This window comes from Bactrocera tryoni, chromosome 1, assembly GCF_016617805.1.
Source record: "Bactrocera tryoni isolate S06 chromosome 1, CSIRO_BtryS06_freeze2, whole genome shotgun sequence".
Classification (NCBI taxonomy): Eukaryota; Metazoa; Arthropoda; class Insecta; order Diptera; family Tephritidae; genus Bactrocera; species Bactrocera tryoni.
The window spans coordinates 3,355,796-3,377,257 of record NC_052499.1 but is presented as its reverse complement, the minus strand read 5'-3'; the positions used below and the strand labels follow the sequence as shown (position 1 = coordinate 3,377,257).

The window sequence follows — 21,462 nt, the reverse complement described above, 5'->3', positions numbered from 1 at the left end:
ACAGATTTGGCAGTTTCATTCCTCTTTTATAAAATAATTCCATGCTAAAATGGTATAACTCAAAAAGGTCACCCTTTATTCACATAGTTGGGTAGTATCTGTGTAACAACTATACTGAAGTCATTTAATTTTAATTGTCCATCACTTAATTGCATACATATTTCAATAGTTTTGTAAATTAATCCAATTGTGTTATTAAATATCATTCTTAATAAGTTGTTTGTGTTAAAAATCTGTTATTAACAGATATTCAGTTTGTTATTGTGCTGGAAATAGTATTTATTTCCACACTGTCGTGCCTTACATATTACGAATGCATTCAAAGGAGCTTTACATGCTTGGCGATGCTATAAGTTTAGACATTCAAAAATATGAGCTTGGAAGGATTTTTCAAATTCGACTTATTTTCGGAGATACAGCCGATTTTGTGACGTGGCGCCGGTGTTCACTAGAATTGTCTCCTAAACTTTAAACGCGTTTTTCTCGAAACTACTTTTTTTGAGGTGGTTGACATGATATCTCAAGTTCTACTGAACCGATTAATTTGAAATTTGGTATATACATATCTTCTTTATACCTGCTCTATCGTGTCTGCCTTGGATTTTCAAAAATTTCGATTTGAAGTATTTTAAAAAAATTCGAAAACGTCGGAAAAATCGGGTCAAAAAAGTTTTTTTTTCACGTCGACGCCATTTGTTATTTTTTTTTTTATTGAAAATGGTCTACCCGATAACGACATCCTTACTAATGAAGAAGGTTCTTGTTTATTGTGTTTTAGATCCCTACAAGGGTTGAAATCACAACAACCAGGACCCACCGTTTTTTGGAAGCCCCCACTCCATCGGCCTGTATCTCACCGAATTTTGCTTTTTTTCTTCTTGAATTTTTTTTTATATTATTAAAATGTCAATAAAAAACATATAAAAAACTGGATAGTAAAAATGTTTTTAATTTTTTTTTTATCTTAGTTTAAAAAATGCCTAAAATTCATGCGTCCAGACCAGAAAACCCCCTTAAGGCTCTAATTAAATAAGAGAATTCGGTCCGAAGTTGAAAATTATAACAGATTGCTGATTTGAGTTGCTCGACGATATATTGGGTAGTCGAAAAAGTCTTTTCGTATTTTGTCAATAGATGTCGTTGCTGTCGTATATCTCCATTGCTACCAATTACATTGTATCATGGCATATAATATTGGAGAAGTGAGATTTTATGCTTCATTTAACCAAAAAAATAAAAAAATTAAATTAAGGGAATTTGAAAACAAGCTACAGCTATTCGAATATGAGTGAAAATAATGAAGAAATTCGCCATATTTTGAAATTTTTGTATAAAAACTGGAAGAATGCCACGCAAGCCCCAAATGAAATTTGTAAAATTTACGGAGACGATGCTGTATCAGTTCGTGTAGCACGACAATGTTTCGCTCGCTTCCGTTCTGGAAATTTCGAAACTTCGATTTAAACTGATGAAAGTTTTACACTGATGGAATAATGACTCTAGCAAAAAAATGGCAAAAGGTGGTCGACCAAAATTTTACTTTTTTTCGCTATTGTTCAATATATATAAAAAAAAATAAGTTGAAATTTATTAGAAATGCGAAAAGACTTTTTCGACTACCCAATATTTACTCCACTTGCAGCACCAAAAATCAATTTTGGTATAATCTGTGTATTTTCTGAGGATATCAGAAGTTCTGTTTTGCAGTTTCCGATTACAAAAGTTTTTTTCACATAAAGAGGAGACACACAACATTGAAATTTCTTACGTATCGATCCATTAACCACTCAAAGCAATCAATCACACGCTCATTGGTCATCGTTTTATGTCTATTAATGTAAGTATGGTTGTTTCTTCACGCCAAACTGAAGAAACCGCATCCCAACGAGATCAATAGGCCACTGTAAGCGAATGAAAACAGAGTAAAAGCAAACTTAAGAAACGATAATTTAAAAAAATAATTCAAAGGAATTGCCGGTAAAAATATTGAATATTATATCACTTTCTGGAGTAAAGCCTTTACCCAAAATATGATGACAAATCAAACGGAATTTTCAACAAAGCAGTTCATAATGTAATTTTTAAGCTAATATGAGGTGTGTTGCTTCAGGTGGCGGGGAGTCTACGACTAAATGTACTCAGTATCACTCACTGCTTTCATGCTGCCTCGCAATCAACAGTAACTCATTAGAATCTACGCAGAATATAATGAAAGCAAGCAGGTGCGCAGTTGGGCAAAACAATCAAGTAGAATGCAGACTCATTGACTGGCGTTGGATAAACGTGCACTAAAGGAGTAAATGTGTGGCGAATGCGAAGGGTGAGACAACCAGCTGTTGGTCGCGAAAACTTGAATAACATCCACACGTCGCCATTTTTATTAGCAAGCCGCCACAAAGACAAAACAAAAATACATTTATTTTCCTGTTTGATGTATCGACTTCGCTTCTATTATGTGTTATGCTGTTGTTGTTGTTTTGTATACTGCGTGTCAGCGCATATACATATTTATGTAAATATTTATATGTGCCATATTTTCAGACATGCTTCCTCGATTTTCCTCGCCTGAACTACATGTGTACTATATGTATTATCTCTTTTCTCTTAGCTCTATATTCTGCACACATCACACAAACACTTTTCCACAATAGTGTCTGCTTTTGTTACTGTTTGCTTTCTTAACATAAGGCAGCCATGACGCGTCCGTCGCGTCTCGATTTCTCATAAATCATCGGAAACAATCGCTTTGTGTGCTACGGAAGTGAAATAAATGATTTACCGCGAACGACAATGTGAAAGCAACTTAAGTGAAAGCTATTGAGCTTAGAAGCCACGCCTTTATCTTACAAATTTGCTAAATTATTTGTGTAGATTCACGCAAAGTTTTCTGTTACAGCTTAAGATTCTTAGCTTAAGTATTATATAGAAGATAAGTTCTCAAACAATATTTCAAATACTGTGTTAAACACAAATTTATTATCAGAAGAAGTTTTCTTCTTAGCAATTATATACTATATACTTGTATGTATATACATTTTTCATTCTTGAAATTTTCGTACTATTTCATCCCTTTGATTATACTCTACCGACTTTATTGGTCGACTTTTCTGCCTTGGTCCTACTGAAGGCCAACACATTAGCCAATAGTTTATTCTTTTTGAAATTTTTTTCGATTCATTAATACTTGCTTCACTTGGTATGTAAATTTTGTTGAGCATCATTGGTTTTCTGTGTAGAATTTGTTCTGAAATTTATAAGACAACTCTTATGAACAGATAAATATTTTCAAAAATAGTTAAAAATATATGAATATCTAAAGAAAAACTCGGTTTTAACAAATATATGACAAATAAAATTAACTAAGCTCACTGATTTTTTAGTTTCCGTAAACACTTATAAAAGCTAACTATATGTATAGTAGTAGGTAATTAATTGAATATTGTGCCGTGGCGTATACGTAAAATCATAAGCCTTTTAAACTGAAAAAAAAGATAATATTTATTTGGAAAGATTAAAACCACTACTCTGTATTGTGGTGGTGGTGGCGTAATGATTAACAAGTAAGGAAGGGCCAAGTTCGGGTGTCACCGAACATATTATACTCTCGCATGATAAAGTGATAATCGAGATTTCATTATTCGTCATTTACATATTTTTTTATTTTGCTTTAAAATTGATTAGATTAGTAGTTCCTGAGATATGGTTTTTGGTCCATAAGTGGGCGACGCCACGCCCATTTTCAATTTTTAAAAAAGCCTGAGTGCAGCTTCCTTCTGCCATTTCTTCTGTAAAATTTAGTGTTTCTGACGATTTTTGTTAGGCGGTTAACGCACTTTTAGTGCTTTTCAACATAACCATTGTATGGGAGGTGGGCGTGGTTATTATCCGATTTCTTCCAGTTTTGAACTGTATATGGAAATGCCTGAAGGAAACGACTCTATATAGTTTGGTTGACATAGCTATAGTAATTTCCGAGATATGTACAAAAACCTTAGTAGGGGGCGGGGCCACGCCCATTTTTCCCAAAAAATTACGTCCAAATATGCCCCTCTCTAATGCGATCCTTTTATGGCTTAGTTATGACACTTTATAGGTTTTCGGTTTTCGCCATTTTGTGGGCGTGGCAGTGGGCCGATTTCGCCCATCTTTGAACTTAACCTTTTTATGGAGCCAAGAAATACGTGTACCAAGTTTCATCATGATGTCTCAATTTTTACTCAAGTTACAGTTTGCACGGGCATCCAGATTTCAACTCTACTCGTCACCCTGATCACTTTGGTATATATAACCCTATATCTGACTCTTTTAGTTTTAGGACTTACAAACAACCGTTATGTGAACAAAACTATAATACTCTCCTTAGTTTGTTGCGAGAGTAGAAAAATAGCCTGAATAGCAGTGAGCATACTCATTTAATGCCTTGCCCATCAGTATTGGCTGGTAATGACTTTGATTGTTTGCTCATTAGCGCAGCGGGAATCAAACATAACACCACACAGCAGGCATATTCACAAGCTCACACTTAAGTTTGCTTGCTGGCATGTAATTTATTTAATCAATGCCAGCGCCGCTGCTGATAAACACTCACGCATATTGGTCTATTGAGAATATTTACTGATTTCGCCATTTTCGTAGCGCTTGTTACTGTCAAATTTCCTTTGTCCTTTCATACCCACACACTGCTGCAGACACATATGCACAATATATGTTCGTCTAGTTGCAGTAAATATTACGCACACTTTAGTTTATTGTTTTCCTGCACTTTCGCTGCTTTTGTCCGCTGAAGTATATAAGGGGCATTCTTTTGTATTTCGGCGGCGATTGTTATTGTTCATGTTCAGCGCGTTGTTTTTGCCATAATGGTGACGACAAACACACCGTGTATAAAAGCGATTTCATTTTTTGGTTGCTTGGTCTTGTTTGTAAGGTTCAGTGAACTCAGTGAATGGCTTACCAAAGTGATGCCCACACACTCAAATGCTTGCGCGTATGTGTTTCCGCATCTATTGCCCAGAGTTATTGAAATGAAAATGAAAGTACATATTTCGCATGGCAAATGAATTTTATAGCACGCGTTAAAAATCTATAAAATATTCTACGGTTTTACAATGTCTGTTACTCGCACAAATATTAAAATAAAAAATCAAGACATAGCAAAAATTTTTTCACGTCAAAAATACGGGTTAAGCTCAGCAATTATCTTCTTCTTCTTTACTGGCGTGGACACCACTTACGCGATTATAGCCGAGTTAACAACATCGCGCCAGTCGTTTCTGCTTCTCGCAACGTGACACCAATTGGAAATTGCGTCGAATACTTTCAGAGCTGGAGTGTTTTCGTCCATACATACGACATGACCTAGCTACAGCGGCTGCTCAGACATGACAAGAGATATTTCATCTTACCCTCGTTCACCACCAGACCCATTTGCTTCGCTTCCTTATCTAGTCTGGAAAAAGCAGAACTAACGGCACGAATTTTGAGGCCAATGATATCAATATCATCAACATACGCCAGCAGCTGTACACTCTTATAAAAGACTGTATCTGCTCGATTAAGTTCTGCAGCTCGAATTATTTTCTCCACCCACAGATTGGAGAAGTGGCACGATAGGGAGTCGACTTGTCTGAAACCTCGTTTGGTATCGAACGGTTCTGAGAGATCCTTCTCGATTCTGACGCATCTTTTGGTAATGCCCAACGTCAGTTCACGCAGCCGTATTAATTTTGCGGGGATACCAAATTCAGACGTCGCGGCCCAAAGCAGCTCCTTTTCGTGCTGTTAAAAGATGCTTTGCAATCGACGAAGAGGTGGTGAGTGTCGATTCTCGTTTCATGGGTCTTTTCTAGGATTTGGCGCAAGGTGCTTATCTGGTCTGTTGTTGATTTTCCAGGTCTAAACCACACTGATAAGGTCCAATCAGTTTGTTGACGCTGGGCTTTAATATTTCACACAATACGCTCGTTACAACCTTATATGCGATGTTGTGGAGACTTATATCACGGTAGTTTGCGCAGATTGTGGGGTCTCCCTTTTTGTGGATTGGGCAGAGCACACTTAAATTCCAATCGTTGAGCATGCTTTTGTCCGACCATATTTTACAAAGATGCTGATGCATTCTCCTTATCAGTTCTTCGCCGCCGTGTTTGAATAGCTCGGCCGACAATCCATCGGCCCTAGCCGCTTTGTTGTTCTCCAGACGGCCAAACGCTATTCGAACTTCTTCATGGTCGTGCAATGGAACATCTGCTTCGTCGTCGTTGATTGGGGAATCGGGTTCGCCTTTTCATGGCGTTATGCTTTCACTGCCATTCAGCAGGAGAAGTGTTCCCTCCATAATTTTAGTATGTTCTGAGCTTCGGTTACCAGATCACCTCTGGGGATTCTACAAGAGTGTGCTCCGGTCTTGAAACCCTCTGTTAGTCACGGCATCTTATCGTAAAATTTTCGAGCATTACCCCTGTCGGCCAGCTTGTCAAGCTCTTCATACTTACTCATTTCGGCCTCTTTCTTTTCCTGTCTGCAAAATGCGTTTCGCATCCCTCTTCAACTCTCGGTATCTATCCCATCCTAAGCTCAGCATTTATGCCATATGTAAAAAAAAAACCAAAAAATAGTATATGTATGTTACTTTCAAAGATGATAAATTGAGAACAGTTTTCTTCTTCGCTAGTAGCTACAAAAATGAGATTTTGATAGGGAAGTTTTCCATGAAGTATTATATTCAGGCTGAGAAGGTCGATAATATTTTTGTACGACCAACTTTTGCTTCAAAAGGGTCTACAGTCAAGGTGAACTTGTTCCAGCTGTCATTTTCTGTTTTGAAATCCGATAACGAGAAATATCTAATAAATAGCAGAAATATCGTACAAATTTCTTTTTTAAGACACTTTTGAATTTCTAGACGCTGCTAGCTGAAATAGTGGTTTTTTATTATTCAAAAAAGACGTAAATTATGTGAACATTCGAAAGCAAAGTCAAATTCATGCGTAAATTCTAAACACCTCCCAAACTTATCATTATGAAAACCTGTTATCAAGAAAATATTCACAAGTTATGTAAATATATCCACCTTTATATCTGCATATCTCATGTCTTTTATCATTCAAGTTTCAAATAGCTCGCATTTATTTTACCTTAATTGAACACCCTTGGAGACAACACAATCCGATTAGTTCACACCCACCCACAGATTTCGGTTAATTAGTAGCCTTTAAAAGCCACACGAGCATAAACTGTCATGAGTTTCTATGACTACTTATTATGTTGAAGTTTACGGCAATTACAGCGAAATGGACATAATTAAGGGCAAAATCATTGAATGTCTATTATGACCAGCTACAGTGTGTATGTATATTAGAGCTGGTCGATTTACAGTGAGCCAAAATAAGCGGGAAAATCGCGTATGTGGAAAATATTCTACAGATCATTATGAACCACTTTGCCTGAGAGGTTATGGGTCTAAAACCGGTTTCGAGCTACTGATTTTGAAAGCGAAGCTTTTAGGGATGATAAAAATTTGTTCGTCAGTTTTTGAGATATCCGAATGAAATTTATTTCGTAGATGCATTTTGATATTCTATTGATAATTTGTGTGAGTCGGCCAGATTGGACAACTATTTTACATATCTCCCATACAACCGGTTACTCATATTGTTTAAATTTTGCCCTAAAAAGCGCTGATTCGAAACCGGTTCCAGACCGGACTTCCGTAGAATATTTCCCGCGCTTTATGAAAAAAATCGACCCGCTCTAATTCATATACATTAGGGTGTTCGTTATTTCCCCATTTTATTGTATTTTGCAAATGACTGCTAAAATTTCAGTAAAATATAAACAACATACATAAACAAACCCTTCATTTTGAATTTGAACTGTGTCTAAACAATTTTTTCTTATCTCATGTTTTTAACATGGCATTTTTTTGATCTTTTGCATTAAGCAACTAAATGTACACCTTTGAATAAATCATATTCTAAATTAAAAATTTCCGTATTACAAAAAATGATTCATGATTTCTTACATTAACACCTTCTTTTAGAAAGTATACGCAGTTAAAATTGTACATCAATAGGTCTCAGCATTCATGAAAATGTTGCTCATACGACATGGTGTACTTTATGAATACAGTACATTTGATACATAACCTCAATTGCGTATAACTTTAAAAGAAATGTTTGTATAAAGAAATCTTGCAGACTGCTTTTGTTGAGCAAAAACTTTTGTGTTAGAGAACTACTCTTTCAAAGTTGTACATTTATTTGCTTTGGAGTTAAAAACTATATTGTAAATGTTTAAAAAATACCCTATAAATATATGGGAAAAGTATAATAATTTGGTCACAGTTTAAATTGAAAATAAAAAGCTATTTTTCCTTTGGATACTTTTCTAAGCGTTAAAACTATAGCTTTACGGGGCGTTTACTAAAAAGCAGTAAACTTGTGAAATAAGAAACTCCCTAATATGCATATGCACCTAAGCTTATTTGTGGGCCAATACCATGATTTATTGGTTTACGTTCATATGTCTTATGTATACGCACACATATGCAGCTGGTTCGGTTAGCAAATCAACTTAATTAAAATCTCATAGTTCGACCACAAAACCGATGCTGGAAAAGCCTAAGCCTATCAGCCACCATAATAACGCCGCTATCCGGTTGCTATTTGGATTATGAATATATGTATGTATGTAGATTGCAAATGCACAGTCTTGCTGTATTAATCCCATGCTAATTGAGGAGGCGCCTTCACTCTTTAACTGTCAATCAAGTTATTTAAGACTATATTTAATAGTGAATAAGGTCCAAAAGAGTGCTTTGCATATAAAAGAAAACCTAATATTTCAACCACAACTGTCTGTCTTAAATTTTATTTAATTTGTGAGCATTTTATCAAATATAATTCAATTTTTCATTCCATCGAAATTCTCCGTTGTGGCAAAAGAAATGTAAAATTGATTTTCCAAGAAAATCAAGATGATACGGGAGAGAAACCAAACCCGAAACTACCGCAGAAATGGTAGCGAATGCAAATACAAATTTTTCATAGAACTAAATACAAACAACAACAAGTAATTTCAGTAATTCTAAGTAAATGCCGTAACCAACATTCCACTGCAGCTGCTTTTGATGGAACTTCAGTCAAACCTGAAATATTGAAATATTCACTAAAACAGAGCATGCAACCAAAATTATGCAACAACAACTATATAATCATAAAATAGTCGGCTTGTTCACTTTTATGCAATGCCAAAACTATATTGGGGGTTATTGAAATATATTAAAGTTTGCATTTTGCAATCAAAAGAAAATTAATTGAAAACAAATATTCATATTTTTATTTAGTAAAATTGTCTTACACTTCGGTTAGTTAGTTGTTTGGTTGGATAGTTGTAGTGCAGCATTCACAGGCCAACATTTCGATGAACTTCTCATCAGATTTGTTATGCTTTTAGGATGCTTTTAGGATTTAACACCAGCAAACCTTTCGAGTCGTGAATTATCATAATGAGATATAACTAGCCCTTGATTCTTCTACATCCTTGCACACTTTACGCTTTAAATTTTTCGAACACTACCAGTGATTTCTTCGTAAGTTGAGTTGCGAAAGCAACAGCTCTCTTACATAGAGTATATATGAGAAGATGATGGCTTTATGCATACTTTTTTTATTTCTTGCTATCCATTGTTCTTTTCGATTCAGTCCCAAAGAATATGTGAGAAAGATTAAAAAAAAATTCTGCTTTTAAAAGTTCATTTTGCTTACACTACCTCTTCTTTAATCCATTTTCGAAAAAAATTTCACCTGAAGATCTTTTGTGATGCTTCAAGAAAGGCTAATATAAACTATGTAATGTACTAAGATTATATGCAGTTCCATTGTTTTGCCTTAGCTATTGCTTATTTAAGTATTACTTACTAGAAAATAATTTTAGTTTTCAAATTGGATTTCTTAAAACCACGTTTGTTTCCTTGCGACTTCTAGCACGTAGTTCGGTTTTATCGGCATTTATGTTATTTTGTATAAAATTGAAATCGGGATACCTATGTATGTATATACATGTGTGTATGTTTTTGAATTCAGGTGCGCACATTTATGTTTAACATTTTTTTCCATGGGAAAAGTGCAAAATATGTACTGTAATCCTTAAAATATCCTTTCATTCTTTATGCAAATAATGAGAACTGCTTTTCTTCTGATGCAGAAACTAACAAAACCAAAACAAAAATCAAAGTTCTGAAAACTGCTGCACAAATTAATCCATGCGTAAGCGTGTGCCACATTTATTGGAAATTCACCAATTAATAGCTCGAAAGTCATTAACTTCTAAACGAAAAAAATGTAACCGTGCTTTTGCTCACGTGCGAAAGCAATAAGCCTTGTTTCTTTTACCGCAAAGGATTATACGAAATTTTGATAATTAATTCTTGGAAAAAAATAAACCCAAACATTATGTAAGACTGCTGTTCGAACAGACTCTCACTAGTATACATCTCGCAGTAGTAGCAAATGACAACCAGAAAGCAGCTTCATGCAATTCAATATAATAGTATTTGCATTATTTAAGTGTTCTCGTAAGAAACTATTAACAGCTCATAGATTTGTAGACAGATATTTTAATTTACTGAATAAAATGAAGAAACAAATTTGCGAATAAATTGAGTTTAACTCAAATTTTGTACAAATCTTGTATTATATTTTTTCCTACAATTAATCGAAACCAATTTTGTATGCATTAAAAATGTTCCAAGATACTCTGCATATCAAATTTCGAACTCAAATTATGTTGCACAGTGCAAGCCAATTGTCTGTGTTATGCGCAGTTGGTGCAAAAGCACTGAAAAATAGTTTCTGTTTGTAAAATGCCACGAATTTTCATCTACTGTATTTATAAATGTGCGGTTTAAGTGCTCAAATCACTTGCCTCCTTTCAACTTCACCTCTTTTGCTAATATTTTCGACATCGTCTTCAACCGCTGCTCCGCCAAGCGCCTGGAAAATGCATGAGCATAAATATTTTCACTCGGCTTGCTAATCAAGAAAATGAAAATTAAGCTGTAATTTAGTTAGGTTTGCAATTTAGCAAATTGTTAAATTGGCGCGTCGGCTGGGTACAAGTATATGTGCTTGATATGTGTGCGCCCACAGGGCGTATGAGTAACCGAAAAGCACAGGCGCAGATGTTGCCTATGCACATAAATGTTTATGTAGATGTGTGCATGCATGCAAATGTAGCAGTGAAAGTATTTTCAAAAGCAAGCTGAAGTACTGTATGCGCAAAAACTTGAACACACGCCCACAAAGCTCAGGTAACCCAACAGGGAACTCAGTTGCCTTTAAAAACACCGTCGTTGCAAAATATTAAAACCACACACTAAAAGCTTGTGGATCCACACGCAGTACAACATAGATTTCCTACTTGGCCACATAATTGGTCTCCACGAGACTTCAGTGTGGCAGAGAATTATATAAATATGTGCATACGTTATGATATCGCTGCTGAATCTGTAGTTGTGTACGAGCAATTCTGCAAGCAATTATAAGCTTTTGCAAGGGTGTAAAGCTTAGTAAGAAGTTAGCTAAGGCACACAACTAACTTAATGAAGAATTTTGCTATGCCTGCAGGGCTTCTTCCAGCATGCAGTGTGTGCATATATATGGCGGGGGTGCACATTGGCATAGGTCTCAGCCAATGATTTTGGCCGTATATTGCTTTCATGAAAGTATTTAGATTATAAGTAGTGTTATTTAATAATTGTACTTCACATGAAGCTATGAAAGGTAATTTGTCCTTGACCTAGCGTCAATAGGCCTTCTTTTGTGAATTATTCCGGCGGCTTAAGCATTTTTTGTTTTTCTGGATTTTCAAGTTCATTTTGCAAGGTGCGTTTGGATAGCCGTTTGTAGATGAAGCATGGTTTGCACACAAGCATGCAATGAAAGAATTGCCCAAAGAAATCATTTTCAATCTTAATGTTTATTTTCGAAAATTTATTTACGATTATATTATTATATTAATTAAAAGGAATTAAGATTGTGTAGTCTCTTACGAAAATTTTCTATTTCTAACTCTATGTATGATTTGCATAAGAGTTTTGCTGTGTGCCTTAAAGTCAATTATTAGAGGCCATTATTCCAGTAAGTCTGCTATATAGTGATTTTAGTCCAGTTTTTTCTTAAAATTAGTCTGAAACAATTTAATAAATAATTCAATAAATAATTTAACAATGATTGGTGTACTCGGCCCTATTCACAAGAAGAGAGATCCCGCAGCATGCGCTAACTATCGCGGAATCTGTCTTCTTAATATCGCGTATAAGGATCTGTGCGAAAGAATTAAGCCCATTGTGAATAAACTGATTGGCTTTAGACCTGGGAAATCCACCATGGACCAGATTTTCACAATACGTCCAATCCTGGAGAAGACTCTTTAGCTCGTACGGCTCTGCAGAATGACCTTGGGCACAACGATCACCCGCGTTAAAACCGCGAAGGACCTCTCAAAGCTGTTCGATACTGATTTCGCTGAATAGCCAGATGTTAACGAAGGTAAATCAGGTGAATGCGGTGGTTACGGCACGATATTATGTTGAAAATGTCACAAAATGATTACGAATAACCAATACCAATTGCTCAATAAATTCAGACATAGTAAAAATCGTAGAATTCACTTTTAGAGCCTCACAAAACGACGCGTATCTCATACATTAATGAATATTTTGACGTGAAATTTAACAAAGATGTCATTAGCAGTACTACCAACTTTTTAAAAATAATTTACCGATTCGAAAAACACGCAAAGTATAAATTAAAAATTCACAATTTCAATTTGATCGGTATCAGCATAAATTCTACTAATAATCTAAGCCTGGAGATCAAGCGCAGACTAACTCTTGCTCCTTTGAAATCGGTGTGCAAGTCCATCTTTCGACGAACAACAATTACGTTCTATAAATCTGTCATTATTCCCGACCAATTATACGGCGCAGAAACTTGGATGATGACGACAAGAGATGAGGAAGCACTTGGAGCAACCGATAAAACTGTTCTTCGCAATATCTTTGGAACCGCCCGCGTGAGAGATGAGTATCGAAGAAGATAGAACCACGAACTGTATGAGCTATATGTCGGCCTGGATATAGTTAAGCGCATCAAAATTCAAAGAATGCGCTGGTTAGGCCATGTCGTTCGCATGAACGATGATGCTACAGCGAAAAACTCCTTCTACTTGAGACCCATGGGTGAACAACGGAAGCAAGAGCGTTCACGCATCTATCGGAAACACCAAGTGCATAACGACCTGTCTACACTTGGGATTATAACTGGCATGACCTCGTAAAGGATGGAGTCAACTAGTGAAGTTTCATGTTCTCGGCCCAGACCGACCCTCATTTGTAGTGCTAACTCTCTTAAATTATTTTTGTTCTTACGCATAAAATGAAGAAACTTTTCTGTAATCATTGTAAATTATAGCTTAACTACCATAAAGTTGAGTCAAACATATTTGTGATAAATTTTCTAGCTCAAAGTACTACCAATATACCAACATATGTATATATAAAAGGCAACACATTCCATTTAAATTACAAAATAACCTCACTTTAGAGAATGTGGTTCTATTACAACATCAATTTGATTCAAATTAAATTTTGTTGTCCCATTGCGACAATTGAACAAAGCCTTTATGTGACATCCCATGTGCATCGCTTAATTTCATTTTACGTGAATGCCGCTGCCTCCGCTCTGCGGCCTCACTGCAATCTATAATAATATTAATTTGATGTGCTCTACACACACACACTTGTATGGGTACAAATATATATGTGACCATTTGACTTTATAACGCCATTTATTTACTATTTCTCATTGCAGATGAAAATTGGGGTATGCCACTGGCCATAGCGGCAAACCTACATGTGTCGTATAAAATTGAAATCGGCGACGACATACGTGACCTGCGTGCACAGGATAAAATTGGTAGAGGTAAGTGTTGCAAGTCATTGATACATTTCGCATATGATTACAGAAAAGCTGGGCATATTTTAGTGAATTAATTTTAAATCATTTAAAGCATTCATGTTTCTATAAATGGTTCAGGCAATCATGTGCACGAAAGAAAAGTTGCAGCCATTCAATCTATAAATATTGTGGTAAATGGCTTTACCCAAATGTGGCTATGTCAATAAGACCGTTACAAAGTCCTATCCTGTGAAAATACATTCAGTGCCATTATGTATACAACTCGATTTTTTCTGCATGGCCAGCCCGGGTACGCCTTCAGAAGTCCAGACGCTGAACCAAATTTTCGACGATTTTCAAGCATTAATCGGCGATACTGCTGCAATTTTACGTTCGATATTCGTACTAAGTTCATCAATCGTCACTGCTTTGTTGGCATAGACCATAGACTTGACGTAGTCTCACTGGAAATGGCCTAACGACTTCAAATTACACGACCGATACGGCCGATTAACTGGGACATTTCGTGAGATAACACGTTCACCAAACTTGGTTTTCAATAAATCGATTATAAGATTCGCTGTGTGGCTTGAGGCGCCGTCCTGTTGCAATCACATATTGTCCTAGTCCTAATCATCCAATAGGGGGCAAAAATATTCGGTTATCATTGAGCGGTAACGATTCTCATTCACAGCAACGAATCCATAAATAAGCCTCATCGTTGAAGATGATTTTTCGATGAAAATCCGGAACAATGTTTTTTGCATCAATTTGATCTTGTAAGGATGAAGGCCAAGAGGCAAAACGACGTCGCAGATTAAAATACTTTTACTAAATTCTGTGACTTCGGTAGTAAATATTAATAATTTCGACCCGCTGTTGGATCGTATATCTTTCCATGATGAAAGGGCAAACCTTACTGTAGTGAAATATCAAAAGAGCGTGGGCAAATGTGGCGTTGTTTTCTGTTCCCATCGATTTGCTTTTGTAGCGTCCTTATTGAAAACGCCTTTATTTGTGATATCTATATGCATCAACTTTATTAGCGCTGCTTGTGTTTATAACCACTATATTTTCACCAGTACCAAATAAGCTTACAAAAAGTATAAACATGAACCGCTAGTTTTCTGTCTAAAATTAACACGTCCAGTGTAAATGTGTATCTCTCATTTATAACTCAAGACGACTGCACTGATTCTTATGACCTTTGATGATTTCAAACCCAAAATGTACCGAGATGAACTTCATTACTTTTCAATAAAAAATGGTTTCATTCTTCGAAAGTGTATCTATCTATGTAGATTCACCTATTTATTGTTATGGTCTTGCTTTATATATATTGACTTCATCATTTGAGTCTGGGAAAGTGAAAATAGTCCTTAGGAATCAATTGCCGCAAACATGGCACAGCGTAGCTCTGTCAGAGAAAGTTTGTTTTGAGACGCGATCCATTTTCGGACTAAGGGCTTTATAGAAAAAGTGCCATGAGTTGTCGGGAATCTGTTCTTCAAAATCGATGGGGGCTAATGTGATACTTCTTATAATTCATTATTATTGGGAGAATATTTAAAATGTATACTACTCCTCAATTAAATAATTGATTGCAGTTGAAAAACATAACTAGGCGAAAACCTTAAAACCGGAAATTCTACTAAAAAATATTCTTTATTACAATAAGGTATAAAGTCGTCTTAAAATAATCACATTTATAACTACTTATGTTATAAGCAAAAAGTATCTATTTAACATGACTTCTTTAAGGCTATAATTACAACGCCATTATTTCACTTATATAAAGCTCATATCACACTTTCCTCTCTCTCTCTCTCTCCAAAACTGCATGCGTCAAACGACAGCCATTATCATCACGGCAGACATGAACGATGCCAGCACATTACATCTGCTGACACAGTTGGTGGGCCTGCGACACACCAAAGTGCTGCTCATCGATGTGGTGGCCACGTCCTTTAATGCGGAGAATAATTTCTACAAGAATTTGGCGCGCATTAACGGCAGCGCCGAACTAATGTCCAATTTGCTGCTACTAACAGTGCTGAGCGATAAGTACCGTTACTTCTTGAAGGTCGCCTTCGAAGACAACGGCATTGGATTGGTGCAGAATTTCCGGCAAATGCGGCGTTGGAAGGCGATGACAACCGACGGCAAGCGGGGTACCGAAGCGAGCATACTCAATTGGCCAATGCACTTGGACAGCTCGGTCACGCGTGCGCTGCAGGAGCACGAAGAGGCCATGGCTGCTGAGACATTCGTAGGCAATAATGAGCACACTGCCACCACAACGAGCACAACAACTGTGCAGCCGACGCGTGACACTTTGGCGGCATTCGATGAGTGTCCACAGCTGAGTGGGCTGAATTTTGTCGAGATCTGTCCGAATATCGAAAATGTAACGGGGCATTGCGTGCAGTTTTTACAACAAAATCACAACGACAATAATGCTACACGTAACGGCAAATTGTTGCAACAGCTGCGCACATTGCTGAAACAACTATGCCACATACATCCGGTCACCGGACATACCCGCGCCGAGCAAGCGCGCATTGCCAATTTACGGAATTTCATAGACTTTTTCCATTTTTACGATTTTATAATTACGAATGTGCGACAACAACTAGCGGCGCATGCAACAAAACCAAATCCCAGCAAAATAAAGCAAGCGAATGTGCCGACCGCAAAGCGAAACAAAAATCAAAACGGTAGCGCCGGTGTCGCTGGTGGTAGTGATGACATTGACACGCCAGCTGGCGTTATCAGCGCGCAAATGCCCAAGTACGATTTCATTGTATTGGATGTGGTGCACGAAAATGCGACTGCCAACAATAATAACCGCAATAATAACAGCAAAAGTAGCGTTACCACAAATGCGGCTATAGTTGACTTCAATGATGGTGTCAATGCTGACACCAATGCAACGGCGGATGCGGAGCCAACAGCATCAATTGACTCAATCAAATGGCGTCCACTGTTGATTCTGGAGCAGCATGAAATCAATTCCAACACTTATATTACACATTCCGTGCAGCCGGGCTACGACGAATGGCTGCTGGTGAGCACGGCACAGCTTTGGCAATGCGGCGCCATCTGCTGGACAATTGTGGCCATTTGCATTGGATTGCTCTTGATTATTGTGGCCGCAAGCGTGGCTGCCGGCATAGCAATGAGGTAAGTGGCGTATTCGTGCTTAAAGCATTCGGCAGTAATTTTATATGCCCATTTAGTTGAAATTAGCGAAATGTGTTTGGCTTTTTAGTAGGTGCAAAGTGAAAACAATTAGTCGCATACATATGTTCTACTAAATGGTTGCACTTGCATTGAGTTACCACATACTCACTTTGGAAACTGAAAATAAATGGATTTGATAATACAAATAGCCTTATATTTTAAAGATTTTGTATGTAAAATGCTTCCATGAATACCGAAGCTTGAAAAGGTATGGCTTTATCTTCTGTTCGTCAAGCGATGGGTAATAGCCCATAGTACCCGGTATTGGATTCTTTTTTGTATAAAAATAATATTTCATTTTTCCTTACGTTTCTTCTTGTGTGCTTCCGGCAAAAACAAATAGCGCAAATGATGTCAACATATCCAGGAATATGAAATAACTTTCTAGTTTGATTAAACTCTGGGCATTTCAGAGGAACACAAAGCTTCTATATCCTGAGCAGATAACCTCAGAATTTTCCTCTTCTATGTAGAAATAAAAAAACAACAAACTTTGACCTGAAGACTCTGTGGAAAGTTCTACCAAGGCTTTTCAGTTATCCAGTTCTCATTCTGCCACCATGTATGGTATATATAGGGTAGTCGAAATAGTATTTTCATATTTCTAATCACACATAGCAATGATTTTATTATCTTTATATTTATAATGAACTTAAATGAACTAAATATGTGTCATTTTGATCAACTACTTTTTGTCACTTTTCGCTAGACATTATTCCATGAGTGTAAAACTTTTCCGGTTTCTCCGCGAAAAACTGCGACAAGTAATTTTCACAGGCTTCTATTGAAGTCAACTTTACTCTATTAAGGGAGTTCTGCATTGACCGAAACTAACGGTAGTCAAATGGTGCAAGGTCAGGGCTATATGGTGGATGCATCAAAACTTCCCAGCCAAGCTCACCCGGGTTTTTCCGAGTCATCAAAGATGTGTATGGTCTAGCGTTGTCCTGTTGGAAGACGAAGCCGTTTCTGTTGAACAGTTCTGACCATTTTTTACGATTACTGCTTTAAACTCATTGGCTGTTGACAGTAAAAAGTAGAATCAATCGTTCGGTTAGGTTGGAACAGCTCATAGTGGTTGATTCCTTTCCAATCCCACCAAACACTCAGCATAACCTTTCGAGAAGTCAATCCTGGCTTTGCGACCATTTGTTGAGCTTCACCACGCTTGGACCATGGCACATTATTGTCGATTTTAATCCACTCTTCATCTCCTGTTACCATTCGCTTCAGAACTGGTTCGATTTCATTTCGTTTCGGCAAAGAATCGCAGATGTTAGTTCGGTCCATTAAATTTTTCACAGGCAATTTATGTGGTTCCCAAACATCGAGCCAACGTTTTTTAAACGGTTCAAAACGGTTTGATGTTTAATGTTAAGTTCCTTAGCGATGAACGCACCTGGTCAATATTTCCCACAATTTCATGGACTTTTTTAACGAAAGATCGACCAGAGCGAGGTGCATCTTTCACATCGAAAGTTGCAGAACGGAAGCGAGCGAACCCTTGTTGTGCTACATGAACTGATACAGCAATACAGTTTAATCTTTTTCGATAAATAAAATTTTTTAAAATTTTAAAATATTCTCTTCGCCGATTTATTTACCCCTTCAGAGGATTCATAGCCATATACTACCTGCAGTCAGCGTTAAACAGTAGGCAATACGTTCCACTAAGAAACTTTTGTCTGTGATTTGAGTCTGTCTCAAAAAGTCTGCACTATCACAACGCTTTCCCAAGGTACTCAAACATTTGTAATTCAAAAAAATTCGAGCATCACGAGTGATAATGCCATTTAGCACTTTGAAATTTATCTGTACTTATGTATTTATAATCTCCCATAATTAACAAGTTACATCCACAAGTAATTGATTATGACGTATTTATTGTGGTCTAGCACAAACCTAATCCTAATGCTTCGCTCGAATTCGCTTGCATTTAACCAAATTAAAGAATTTGTAAATAAAGCCCAACTACGGCCACTAAGCCATTACGGTTGTGGCAAATACATATGTAAATGAAATATTAACAATGCGAAGCTGAGTAATTACTCTAATGAGCATTCGGTCACCATAGTGAATAGATGAAAGCGCTAAGCAAACACTGTGGGCATAAATACTATCATGCTATAGTAACCAGCTGGAATTGAAGGTCATAAGTCGCTACAGCATTATCAATTAATTGTATCAAATTAATAAGCGTATTTCAGCACAGTCATGCTTTACAAAGTTCGAGACTTAACTAAGTTCTTCACTTCTCCACTCATCTCAGCCACATAAGCGAACTTTTGGTTTGGTTCCTCCAACGCCTTACGCCCAAACTTGCCCTCTGTCAGTGTTTCTGAGCATCGTGTTGTTTTTGTGTATTTTTTCAGCCTTCAAAGGTTTATTTTATAAATGAAGAAAAAAAAGGTTATTGCAAACTTTTGATGCGGTTCCAATTGAAGTATGGTTGTGAAGCCTCCATTTTCATGACTCCTTGCTCCTTCTTACTATTTTATTATTAGTTAAAACAACAAAAAAACGTTAACTTCTACTGAACCGAGGATATAATACTTTTCACACATACGAAAGATTCCTTGCAAGAACTTCGTTTTGATACTAAACTATATGGATACTGCAATCCGGTCTGAACAATTTGCTCGGGGACTGCACCATAGTCTTAGACATTCATCATTCATGTCAAATTTTGTGAAGATATCCCGTGAAATGAAAAGGTTTTGGATACCGATCGTTCAGTTTGTATGGTAGCCATATGTTATGCCATAGGGTTTTGATATCGGCTTCCTGTTGAGTGTACAGATGTTACAAGTGAGAGGACTGCCAAGTATATGAAAATTGAAATTGAACAGTTCGTACGAAATCATTTCGATCAATGCGAAAGAGACTCACAAATGTAAAAATGTTTTGACTGATTAAAAAGAGTGAGAATATCCGATCTACTAATACCTTCACTTGTGCCACAAACTCGAGTTTAAGGTTTTATGCACTTCCCGTGCCTCGAAAAATAAGACTCTAAAAAAATCCATCGAAACGGAAAAAATAATAAAAATGTTGTTTGTCAACTAACAGTTAATTGTAGACGTTAAAACGTTGTAAAATTGGTATTATGGACTTATTACGGTTTTCTCACATACTATTATGGTATATGCAACAGAACATGTATCCGCACACAACCCCACAGAGAGCGCCGCATGAAGCTTTAAAAATGGCACCAATTAAATTAAATTAAGCTCTATATATACGCGCACTCACCATTTTGTATGTATGGGTGTAGATGCATGTGCCATATATGGGAGAATATGCATCTGTGCTCATCTGCAGTAAGTATTTGTAAATACACGACGCGTGGTGCACGCATTCACGCGACACACGCGCGCACTTGCGCCCACATGGGCATACTGAAATGTGCACACTTTCGGATTTTATTAGCGTAAAAATGCCACGAGTATACGCACTGCACTAAAATTGGCAGTAAAACTTTGTTTAATCGCCACAAAAATGAATATTTAGTGCGATTTCAGTGGGGAGAGTTTGAAGTTTGCGGCTTTCCAGCGCAATTCAATGCAATTCCCCAAATATTACGCGTAATAAAAATGACATGAAACAATTTTGGTTCGTTTTTTGTTACACCTAATTGTTTAACGGTATATAATTGCAGCAAAGCGTATAGGAATGCACCTATTTATATGACAAATTTTACATTATCCTTGTGGCTTATACAGGGTTTGCGCGGAAAGTAATAGAACTCATTTTCTTCCGCTGCGACTGTTCTTCGGAGTGTGCGCGCACCGACTGGATTCGGTTGAGGGCGTTCCTAGCTAACCAACGAGCGGCTGGTCAGTTGTTTCCGAGACCTTTTTGGAAGGCTGGGGAAAGATCGCTGATGAATGAGCAAATCCAAAATGAAAACGATGCTCATTGTCTTTTTTGACATCAAAGGCCTCGTCCAACATGAATTTATTCCTCCTGTATAAACCATCAACGCCAAGTTTTACGTAGAAGTTCTCAAGAGACTCAAACGAAGGGTCAATCGGGTCCGACAAGATATCGCAGCCGATTAGAAGTTGCACCACAACAACGCCCCAGCTCACACCGTCTGAAAAGGCCGATGAAAGGCAAGCATTTTGAGACGACAGAGGGGATCCAAGCAGCATACACATGGCAGTATTTGTGATGCAATAAATTACTTGGATTACCATGTCCAAGCCTAGTCCTGGATGATGCTTCTCCGCTCAGATACATTCAAAGGAGGCGTAAG

The 21,462-nt window shown here is 37.0% G+C and overlaps 1 protein-coding gene across 1 annotated transcript in view; it reads left to right on the top strand.

Moving 5' to 3' along the window:
• Nucleotides 1-21,462, top strand: part of LOC120780223 — a 94,094-nt gene that overhangs the window by 64,178 nt on the left and 8,454 nt on the right. Inside the window, exons 5-6 of the mRNA XM_040112478.1 lie at nucleotides 13,875-13,985; nucleotides 15,818-17,144. Of these exons, the coding sequence (XP_039968412.1) occupies nucleotides 13,875-13,985; nucleotides 15,818-17,144 (1,438 nt within the window). The remainder of the gene's footprint in view (nucleotides 1-13,874; nucleotides 13,986-15,817; nucleotides 17,145-21,462) is intronic.